Genomic DNA, 12,443 nt, shown 5'->3' on the forward strand with positions numbered 1-12,443 from the left:
CACACGGCCATTTCTTTAAAAAAAGAAAGACCTACCTTTTACTCACTGTGGTAAAAGGGGTCCTCTGCTCATGTCAAAAACACACACTGACGCCAGCGCAGGCCCCTTTTTACCGCAGCTTGGTAAAAGGGGCCCATAGTGATTTTTGAAACAGCTAAATGTCTATCTTTTTTTCTGAAAATGGCCACTTGCTAGATGGTTTTGTGCTCTGTATTTATATCTTTTTGGTTCATAAAAAAAAAAAAATGTCCAAGTGAAAAATGCACAAACTCAAGCCATTGGGATGTACAATGAGCTAGCATTATTAGTAGACTGGCCACACAGACATCCCAACAGAGCAGTGGGGCACCTAGAGGACACTGCAATGGGCTTCACATAATAGGACCCAGGTACACATTTCACCACTCCTCCCATATATTGTATAGTGAGCCTTCCAAAACCCACCAAAAATCTATTGTACCCAACTACGCAGTACTATAATAGTCCTTATGGCTGCAGGTGTCAACTATATGTGAGTACAATAGGTTTTTGGTGGGTTTTGAAGGGTTCACACTTTTGACTACAAGTGTAACAGTCAGAGTGGATTATTGGCCTGGAGACCTCTTCTCCACAATGCACTGCATCGACCACTAGGCTACTTCAGTGACCTTCTTCCTGCCCTAACAGGACTGGCTATAACATCTGAAGCTGTCATAGAGATTGGTATGTACTGTTTCGTTCACATCTTTGGGGAGTGGAAGGGGTCAGTGACCACTGGGGGCGTAAGGGAGCAGTCATTACTTTATTCCATCAGATGCCATGAAATCACACTATTCAATGCTTTAAAAACTCAAGTCAATATTCAAAATTTAATTCGGTACTCTGCTACTGTCCAGTAATCTGGAAACAAACCCTTCACTGAACCTCTGAGTCCCAAGCCACCTATTAAATATGCCATTATATGTTGAATCAATTGCCGGAACTTCGTGTGCATAAGTGACAGTATTCTAGACATGTACATATACACATAGCAGGTAAATGTGGGCGCCTAGGTTTTAGAATTCTCATCTTAATGCCCTTAATTTATCTTTTCTTTTTTTTTTTTAATCATTTATTTATAATTTTTCATTTTACAAGGGTCACTTGCAAACAGTAATACAGAGATGATTGCACATTAATACAATATAAGAAGAAAACAATCCCAACTAGATATATGGATTATATACAATCTTTCTCTTTCTTAGACCACAAAGTGAAGAAAAATAGGGAAAGTGAAATAAGCCAAGGAGATCAATTAAACAGTAAACAGAAAAAAGAAAACATGGTATTAACCTGATTATCCCCAGGTATTACTCATCTAATACATTATTCCACATTGATCATCTGGTTGGCTTCCTCAAGACCAAATAAGAAATATAGTCCATTCATTTCATTAAGAGCATACTTATTGTCCAGGTTTTAGTTAGAAATAATACATCTGATTACATTCTTTCTCTTTTAAAAACCGGAAATTATTTAACGATACATATACTCAAGTCTCTAATTCAAATCCCACTGATTAAAGCAATCCCAGTTTTCACAGGCTTCACTCCTCTTAATTTATCTTTTCGATGTAAGCAGAAATGAATGTGATGACCTTTCATTAGAAATTTTTGGTTTGTTCCTAAAGTGCTCTTTGATTTCTTTCCTACTCATGACAGTTTCACTTGTGCTAGCTGAAACCTTCTGCTCAGTGTGCTGCTGCGGCTAGGAAAGCGAATAGAATGTTGGGTATTATTAGGAAAGGTATGGAAAACAGGTGTGAGGATGTTATAATGCTGTTGTATTGCTCCATGGTGCGACCACACCTTGAGTATTGTGTTCAATTCTGGTCGCTGCATCTCAAGAAAGATATAGTAGAATTGGAAAAGGTGCAGCGAAGGGCGACTAAAATGATAGCGGGGATGGGATGACTTCCCTATGAAGAAAGACTAAGGAGGCTAGGGCTATTCAGCTTGGAGAAGAGACGGCTGAGGGGAGACATGATAGAGGTATATAAAATAATGAGTGGAGTGGAACAGGTGGATGTGAAGCGTCTGTTCACGCTTTCCAAAAATACTAGGACTAGGGGGCATGCGATGAAACTACAGTGTAGTAAATTTAAAACAAATCGGAGAAAATTTTTCTTCACCCAACGTGTAATTAAACTCTGGAATTCATTGCCGGAAAATGTGGTGAAGGCGGTTAGCTTAGCAGAGTTTAAAAAGGGGTTGGACGGTTTCCTAAAGGACAAGTCCATAAACTGCTACTAAACGGACTTGGAAAAATCCAAAATCCCAGGAATAACACGTATAGAATGTTTGTACGTTTGGGAAGCTTGCCAGGTGCCCTTGACCTGGATTGGCCGCTGTTGTGGACAAGGTGCTGGGCTCGATGGACCCTTGGTCTTTTCCCAGTATGGCATTACTTATGTACTTATGTACTTATGTAGCTTACAATGTATTAGATCTCCTTTTGTATTGTGTCCTGTTTATTTTGTTTCATTTGTTTTGGCTTCATATAATATAATAGGGGGCACATTTTTGAAACAGAAAAATGTCCAAAAGGTGGCACAAAGCAGCATTTGGACATTTTATTTGTGAAAGACATTTTAAAGATATTCTTATATGCAGTTCATTTGCAGTTTGTCCAAATCTCAAGGGGGGGGGGGGGGGGGGGGTGTCCAGGCATGTTGGGGGTGGGGTTTGGGTGTTCCCCAAACTTGGATGTTTTTCTGCCATAATGGAACAATACAAAAATATATAGGGCTAAAAGTTAGACGTTTTGGTCTAGACCTGGTTCAATCACAACTAAGTACAAAAAGGTGCCCTAAATGACCAGATGATCACTGGAAGGATTAAGGCATGACCTCCCTTACTCCCCCAGTAGTCATTGACCCCTCCCACCCCAAAATATGTAAAAGAAACAGTACATACCAGCCTCTATGACAACTTCAGATGTTATGGCCAGTCCAATTAAAGCAGCATGCAGGCCCCTGGAGTAGCCTAGTGGTTGGTGCAGTGGACTGGAGAGAAGGGGACCCAGGCCAATATCCCACTCTAACTGGTACACTTGTGGTGGAACGTGTGACTTTTTTAAAACCCACCAAAAACCTACTGTACACCACTACAATAGCTCTTATGTCTGCAGGTGCCACCTATAAGTAGGTACAGTAGGTTTTTGGTGGATTTTGGAAGACTCTCCCATACATTATGAGGGGGTAATGATGAGATGTGTACCTGGGACCTTTTATGTGAAGTCAACTACAGTGCCCTCTAGAATGCACCACTGCTTTGTGAGATATCTGTGTGGCCAGTCTACTAAGATTGCTGGCACCTCCTACATCCCAATTGCTTGATTTTATGCATTTTTCACTTGGAATTTTCTTTTTTTTTTTTTTTTCTTTCTTTCGAAAATGGTCCAAAAAGATAGATGTTCTGAGCACAACAATGTCTAGCAAATGGCTATTTTCAAAACAAAATGGTAGATATTTTTCTATTTTGAAAATGGATATGTTTGCTACTGGATCTCCTTTTGTATTATTTCTTGTCTGTTTTGCACTTACTATAACATCTGTTTATGCTAAATGTTTATTATTTTTAACCTTTTAAATTATGTGTACAGTGCTCTGTTTTCCACGAAGGAGGGTAGTTAACCAAGTTTTAATAAACCTTAAACTGCTTACTGGTCTCCATTTACAGAGCAGCTCACAGACCCATAACTGGACTTTGTGAGGCTCATAGAACCAATGTAGACGGTAGAATGTAGATCTGGAAATGACAGGATACTATTGATTCTCATCTTTTGTCCTTATCATCTTCCTGCAGAAATGAAGTGTGAACTGAACTTGAAATTCCTTGCAAGGCCATTAGACCAGTCTGATATTTAAGACTATTTTGAAGTCATACAACTTATATCAATAAAAGAGTAGTCCATCACAAACCCAAACATTTTTTTTATCTATGTGTACTTGGATAGTTATAGGACTTAGGAGTTTTAGTCAGTAGCTGATCAGATATTTGAATGGATTATAGGAAACTTGACAGTAAATACATCTTTAATTTATGCTTAGAGATGGTTGCAGCTCTTCTATAAACACATGAATTTTGTGGTTTGACTCCTAGAGCTAGTTCCACAAGACTACCAGTGGGGTTGCTGGCACCATTTTGAATCTGGAGTCAGCATGGCAGGAGCGACTGGGAATCGCTCCTGAGCCCTTAAATCACCAGGAATTCTAAGAGGTAGGCCTAGGTGGGGGAGGGGAAGGAAGGAGCTACTGGAGAATAAAGTCTTTTGGGGTATTTCTAGGGGGTCTTTTCAGGGTGGTCTCTAGGGGAGTATTTGGGGGTATTTCTAGAGGGTGTCATCAAGAGAGAGGTCCGTATGAGGGGTATCTTAGGGGTGAGGGAAGCACTCTTCATCTTTGAGAAATTCCAGGCTCGTTCAACATAGGAAAATGAAGGCAGATACAGACCACATGGTTTATCCAGTCTGCCCATCCATGCCATCTACTATTCCTTCTTCTTCTTTAGAGATCTATGTATTTGTCCCAAGCTTGCTTGAATTCAGATACAGTCTATCTCTACCACCTCTACTGGGAGGATGTTCCATGAATTCACTACCCATTCCATGAAGAAGTATGTCCTTAGGTTACTCTCTAGGTTGTCCCCTTTCACCTTCATCCTGTTCCCCTCATTCCAGAGCTTCAGTTGAGGGTCACCTCTTGTGCATTTATGCCACATATGTATTTACACATCTCTGTCATATCGCCTCTCTCCCACCTTTCTTCCTAAGAATACATATTGAGATCTTTAAGTCTGTCCTCATACGCTTTCCCTCAAATTTAATAAATGGTGCTAAAAATTGCATGCACAATTTAATTGAATAATAAGTCAATTAGCACCAATAATTGGGCCATGACCATCATTTGTCAGTGCTAATTGGCATTAATTAAAATTTATGCAGCTAGATCCATGTGTAAAACTTACATACAGATCCAAAAGGGGGGTATGGCTATGGGAGGGTCATGGAGATTGGGGGCATTCCCACTATTTATGCACATTGTTATAGAATAAGGGAGATCTGCACTTAATTTAGGCATGTGGATTTACACCAAGTTTTCGTTGGTGTAGAAGGTCATGCCTAAAATCAGTCATGGTTGCTGGCACTGTTATTCTATAAACAACGCCTTTAGCACCGTTTATATAATAGTGCTAAGCGCTACTTTTTCAGTGTCAATTTTTTAGGTGCCATTTATTGAATTTAGTCCTTTATGATGAAGACCACTGACCATTTTAGTAGCTGCCCTCTGGACCATCTCCATCCTGTTTATGTTTTCATGAAGATGTGATATCCAGAACTGTCCACAGTACTCTAAGGGATCTTTTTGCCAAAGCCTAGCATGCACTAAATACTACACATCCTATTTTATACTCATGGACCTTTTCTACCTGTTTGACCACAATGAAGAAGCAGTGTGTTTTAAGCCTGTAAAATGTATTGGATATTTTCCTGCATTGATTATGTTCTGAAGTGTATATCTCCTATTTGGCTAGCAGGTGGTGTTTCTATGTTGTAAAGCTGTTATAGAGAACTTAGGGGCCCTTTTACTAAGCTGCATAGGCGCCTACGTGTACCCAATGTGCGTCAATTTGGAATTACCACCTGGCTACCGCATGGCCTGGGTGGTAATTTCATTTTTTATGCACATCTGCTAGCACGCCAGAAAATAATTTTATTTTCCGGCGTGCGTGCGGTAATCAGCATTTCAACGCCCGTTGACCATTACCACCTGGAAACGCATGAGACCTTACAGCTAAGTGAATGGGTGGTAGTAAGGTCTCAGACCCAAAATGGATGTGCGCTAATTTTTATTTCGCTGCACGTCTATTTTTGCTCCCCCCCCCCCCCCAAAGGCATTTTTTACAGGTGCACTGAAAAATGGATCTGTGCACGTCTGAAATATGTGCCTACACTAGTGCAGGTCACTTTTCAGCACACCTTAGTAAAAGGACCCCTCAGTGTTTTTCTTTAGTTTGACACAAACAGGAAGCAAGAAGTAGTATATATTTGAAATCTTGTTGACTGGGCTCTGATTGGCCCAGGAGCGCATCTCATTTGGACTTTACTGGTTTTGCGTTCAGTTTCAGTCCGTGAGAAGAGAGAGAGAGAGAGAGAGCTCTGTGCTGAAGCCCTGTAAAAAAGTTATATTTGATAACTGGTGAACAGCTATATATGTCCTGATCTCCCCAGGTACTTTCTAGGAAGTATGCCAATGGTTAGTTAGTTTTCTAATTGATCCATATTTCAGTGACTGTTATGGTTTGCTATTTGCACATATTTTTTGTGCACTATTACAAGTTCTGACAATAAATACATTTGTTTGTTCATTCTACCTGTCTGGACTGATACAGAATCCTGGTGGTTTGTGTTTTGGGTCTGTGAGTGTTTTCTGGGAACTGTGGGACATTGTAAGTGTGGCTCCAGTAACCTAGAAATCACTGGGGATATTTTAAGAGTGAGACACTCGCCCAGAGGCAGTTGTGACCCAGTCAGTGGGAGGAGGGTGCTAGTGTAGAACACGAGCGGCAGGTGCAGGTGGACCTGAGCTGTGCTGGGGATAGACCCTCTAAGTGGCTGTGGGGTAACCCCAGGTGGGTATTTCATGACAATCACCTTAAGATCATCGCATATGATCACACCCAAATTCTGCTCCTCTTTTGTGCATTGCACAAAAGTACTTCATCCACTAAACTGTTCTGCTCCCAGTCCAAATGCATGAGCCTGCATTTTGTTTTTTAGGCTCTCCAGGACTCGGAGCATCAGACCAGGGGTTAGTGTACCAATGTTGCTGGAGAAGATGAATGACACAGCTGGTGAGGGTGATCACAAGTTGTGTTATTCATGTTTGAGAAGTCACTAAACTGTAGTACTGAGATATCTTAGGTTAGTGACTGCCAAGGTAAACTAAGGTGTGGTAGAATGACAACTTTTATAGCACCTTAGAAACTTCCCCCTTAATCTCCAGTTGGTTCTGTTTGCTCCTGAAGGAGCTAACAAAGGACTGATCCCCTTTGGTTCACCCCATTTGTAAATGGCCCATCCAAGAAATTTATACCAAAATACCTGTAGGAAACAAAACTTTTCAAGAAATATTTGTATAAATATAACATTAAAAGCGCAGTGGAACTTTTATACGCTTCTTAAATTTTGCACATTTGGGATATTTTGGGGAAGGAGGGAGCAGACAATGCACTTTTTAGATTTCGCTAACACTTTTTCTTCCTATGAATTTTGTTTGCTCTTAAAAGTTGTGAAAACTTAAATCCTTGAGCAGATCTACAGTTTCAAAATTGTAGAAGCAAACTAAGCTGTGGACTTCTCGTTCTTTTTGTTTTTGGCAAAAAACATAACCCTGGGGACTCTATTTATGCATCTTCATCGTACAGCACATTCACGATTAAATTGTTCCATTTGAAGGCTGACTGCATCTGCAGCTGTTTCAAAGCATATCACTAAACAAATTATATTCCACTGTACCCTATCCATCCTTGCTGTATCACTGAGGACTTACAAGCTTGCATTAGTCTGCAATGGGCACTATTTACCCTCTTCATTATGTTTACCCTGAGTTGCTTTGGGGCTGCTAATGCAGGAAGTGGCAGATATTTCTGAATCTGAATACACATAGAGAAGATGTCTCTGTTTTTAAAAGAAGCAACATAACCTTTTGTAGGTGTGCCATGAAACTTTTCATACCACCAGAACTGGCCTAATTATATAAACATCTGGCTTTCGGCAGCATCTTAGGAAGATTCAAACAAATTTTCTTCAGATTTCCTAGCAGAAGGAAATGTTTAGCACATTGCCTGACCTTTGCAATTTATTTTTAGAATGGGTGAGGATCAAAAGTCTGGCTTAATTTCACATATGTTTTGGTAAAATTTATGGGTGAACTGAGGATCTGCTTCAGAACATAGATTTCTTTTGCAGACCACTTTTTACTGGTATAGTGTAGACAATGGAGGTCATTTAGAAGGCTGGAATTGCTTTTACTTGTATGAATAGCAGTGTTTCCATTTGTAAATGACCAATGCATGTAACTAGCTATTTTAGAAAGCCACTATTTACACATGTAAATCTGCAGCATGCACAGTTTCCAAGGGGGCATATTGTAGTCATGTTTTAGGCAGGCTACAAAAGTATGCTGTAATAGACAAAAGAGGGTATGTTAAATTTAAGACTGTGCTTGTAATTGTCACAAACCTAGGGAAGGTGAGCCTTTGGTCCATTGCCGGATACCAGTTAACAGAAGGTGAACCACCAGGGAAAGGCACAGCACTAGGCAAGAACCAAGCAAGGTAGACCTGGCTCAGCTGGTAACTAGGTGGGTTAGGCAGGAAGGGTCCAAAGCAAGGATGGAGCTGTAGACAGGCATGGTTTAGCTGGAGATAAGCTAGACTGAAACTGAAGCTGGGACAAGCAGAGCTGGAACTGAAGTTGAAGACAAGAAGGGTTGGGACTGGAGCTAAAGACAGGAAAAGCAGGTCAAATTGGAATGGAGACAAAACCAGGCATGCACAACTATGCAGAAAACCTTGTTGTGAAGGCAATGCATGAGAGTCTCATAGTTCCTTATAAAGGCCCTCATTAATGATGTCACAAGCTCTGGTGCCCTGGAATGAGGCTTGGAACGCACTAAAGAACACAGCAAGGGCACCAGAGAGAGGCTAGAATACTGGGACATCAGATTAAGACTCAGATAGACTCTGGAGTGAGGCTTGGGAAACAGTGAAACAGGCAGCAGAGGCATCAGTGCGGGAGGAACATAGTGCCAGGAAGGCAGTCTGGAGACGCCATGGAGCCCGACCACCGGAAGGAAAGGTGAGTTGGGACGCGGGGGCATGGCCGTGGCCATGACAGAAATTAAAAAGTGGTCAGACCACTTATCAATGATAAATCTTCCATTAGTTTGGCCAGGGCAAAAATTAAGTTCAAAGAATGGCCTTTATCATTAGTGGATTGATTAATTAGCTGCCAAAATCTTTTCAGATTCATTGCAGATCAAATATTTCTCACTAAAGAAGAAGAAGGAATGTTCACGTATTGTGTCCCGGCATTGAATATCTGGGGTTAATTCAGCCCATGGTTGTGAGCAGCTTACAGGCTGCTTTCTGACATGGGCTGAATATCAGGCCCTTAGCACTTAATTTCTATGGTGCACAACTGCAAGGGGGGCATGGATTTTGGAGTGGCATGGGAAGGGCAAGTAATTATGTGCTAAGTTTATAGAATACTGTCAGTTACACGCATGACTACCAGCATTTAGGTGCAAGCATTTATAAAGGCATAAGTACTTGTGGCTAAAGTTAAGTGCTAAAATGTCGACTTACACTGGTATCTTAAAACGAAATCTGGACACCCAGACTGCATTATAGAATTTGTGCTCAGTGACTGGAGCTCACTTTTGCTCAACCATTAGACTCCAGGGAACTAAATAGTCCTGGGGGGGAGGGGAGAGAGTTTTGGCAGGAGGGTGGTGGTCTTGCTGGTATGTGTTCAACAGAGGTGAGGGGTAGTGTGTCAGTTATGGAGATGACTTCTAGGGGGTTGGGTAGCATTGAGAGGACTCCAGGGATGTCATAAGGGGTTGAGGTGTTAGTAGTGGGTCTTTCCTGGGAGGAAGTTGGGTCGGTGTGCCACCTCATTTAGCACCGGCTCCTTTAAGATGCTCACCAGGAACATTAGCAGCCTTACGTTGTTGAGAAGAAGAATATGGAGGGAAGAAAAATGCAACGTGCGAAGCTGATCTCAAGTTGCGTTATTCATTTATCGGGAATGTCACTGATTGTAAGCTCTTTGAGCAGGGACTGTCTTTCTTCTATGTTTGTGCAGCGCTGCATATGCCTTGTAGCGCTATAGAAATGCTAAATAGTAGTAGTAGTAGTAGTAGACCTGTGGTACTCAGTTATTGTGACTAGCCTGTGATATTGAGTTTAGTGACTCATGCGGTAAACTAAGCTGTAGTAAGATGTGATTTTGCCTCAGCTTAATAACTCACCCTCCAAAAAATGTTTCAGTATTCACAATACATTTTTGAAGACATGCATGATTACAATCTTTAGTACAAGTTGTAGCACTTAGGTCAGCCACAATCCATGGATGAAAGAGGAATGGACCAGATGAAATCAGAAGAAAATGCTCCAGGAAAACTGCCAGAAGAAAAAACAAAACAGACCAGAAAAAAACATATTTTTAATATTTCTGATATTTTCTAGAATATTTTTAATATTTCAAATGTCATATTTTTCTATTTAAGTTTTGGTATTACTTTTTAAATATGAGTGCGTTTTTAGATGTTTTTAACCTTGTTTTGAAATTAAATTGTATGTTTTTGTTTTTATTTTTATTTGTATTTCTATATGTGTATCCACATGTGCTTAAGAGTTTATATATGCTGATCTGTAATATTTTGTTTGATTTTAGACCCCTGAAGAAGGCCGGTTGGTCGAAACACGGACCGTGTAGGGTCCTAATAAACTTCTTTGGTGCTCTTACTCTGTATGGTTTTTTCTGGTCTGTTTTGGTTTTTCTTCCACTCTTTTTGTTGTTTTATGTGTGCTTTGCGGGAGACTTGGACCTTCTTTGTGTTGCCAGGAAAACTGCCACCTCCCTGTTTAAAAAAAAAAATTCTATGTGTTCTTAAAAGAAAAAAACAAACAATTGATATGTTTATGTTCCTTTTGGTTCACTGCATTTTTGCAAATGGCAACTAAGATCAGTTCTACAGACTAATTTTCCATGCTTTGGTTTAGAAACTCTCATAAGTCTACAAACATTCCTTGTATTTGCTCTTTTTTTCAGGGCTCCAGCATCACTGATACATGCACTGAAATGCTGATGTATGGAATTTTGCTGAAAATTTCTGCTGGAAACATCCAGGAACGTGTATTTTTCCTGTTTGATAATCTGTTAGTGTATTGCAAAAGAAAACACAAGTAAGTATGTATTTGGGCTTCTTGTTTATTTGTAATATATAGTGATGTGCATTCATTTGAAACAACATAGAAATATAAATGACATATTCCACTGTATGTTGTTTCATATAGTTTTAAAAACGAAACAATAGGAAATAGTGGGCGTCTTTTACTAAGGTGTGCTCACGTTTTTGGCGTGCGCTAAAATTGTGGGCATGCCAAAACAGAGACGCCGATAGGAAAGCTTTGGCGTCTCTAACATTTAGCGTGCCCACAATTTTAGCGCGCGCCAAAAACGTGAGCGCGCCTTAGTAAAAGACCCTTTGTGTGTGCAATTGAGAAATAGTATGTGCTGCTGTATTAATCCAATTATAGACTCTATCATAAGGTCTTAAAATCTTATTTGTATACTTTGTAGGCTTATTCTCTTGGGAATCTAATTTGATTGGAAGTTGGAAACTATATCTGATTGAGATATTTAGTCTTGCTGTAAACCGCTTTGAAATATATGATAAATGTGGTATAGAAGTATCGGAATAGAATAGAATGGAAATAGCGTGGTCTATTGAGAAATAGTGCTCCCTACATAAGTATTGCCATATTGGGAGAGACCAAAGGTCCATCAAGCCCAGCATCCTGTTTCCAACAGTGGCCAATCCAGGTCACAAATACCTGGCAAGATCCCAAAAAAGTACAAAACATTCTATACTGCTTATCCCAGAAATAGTGGATTTTCCCCAAGTCTGTTTAATAATGGTCTATGGACTTTTTCTTTAGGAAGCCGTCCAAACCTTTTTAAAACTCTGCTAAGCTAACTGCCTTTACCACATTCTTTGCCAACGAATTCCAGAGTTTAATTACACGTTGAATGAAGAAACATTTTCTCCGATTCGTTTAAAATTTACTACTTTGTAGCTTCATCGCATGCCCCCTAGTGCTAGTATTTTTGGAAAGTGTAAACAGACGCTTCACATCTACCCGTTCCACTCCACTCATTATGTTATAGACCTCTATCATATCTCCTCTCAGCCGCCTTTTCTCTAAGCTGAAGAGCCTTAGCTGCTTTAGCCTTTCCTCATAGGGAAGTTGTCCCATCCCCTTTATCATTTTCATCGCCCTTCTCTGCACCTTTTCTAATTCCACTATCCTGCTTATTTTCGAAAGGAGAAAAACGCCCATGTTCGGGAGATGGGCGTCCGTTTCCCGTGGGCGGCCAAATCGGTATAATCAAAAGCCGATTTTGGTTGTCTTCAACTGCACTCCGTCGCGGGAACGAATAAAGTTGACGGGGGCGTGTTGGAGGCGTAGTGAAGGCGGGACTGGGGTGTGGTTATCGGCCGAGCAGAGATGGGCACGCTCGGCCGATAATGGAAAAAAGAAAGGCGTTTTTAGCGAGAATTTAGGACACTTTTTTTAGACCCTTTTTTCTCACAAACAGGTCCCAAAAAAGTGCCCTAAATGACCAGATGA

General features: G+C 40.5%; 1 protein-coding gene across 1 annotated transcript in view; it reads left to right on the forward strand.

Annotated features, from left to right (window-relative positions):
• Window positions 1-12,443, forward strand: part of PREX2 (phosphatidylinositol-3,4,5-trisphosphate dependent Rac exchange factor 2) — a 523,586-nt gene that overhangs the window by 167,306 nt on the left and 343,837 nt on the right. Inside the window, 1 exon segment of the mRNA XM_030215317.1 lies at window positions 10,861-10,994. Within this exon segment, the coding sequence (XP_030071177.1) occupies window positions 10,861-10,994 (134 nt within the window).

Source organism: Microcaecilia unicolor, chromosome 1 (assembly GCF_901765095.1).
Source record: "Microcaecilia unicolor chromosome 1, aMicUni1.1, whole genome shotgun sequence".
Taxonomy (NCBI): Eukaryota; Metazoa; Chordata; class Amphibia; order Gymnophiona; family Siphonopidae; genus Microcaecilia; species Microcaecilia unicolor.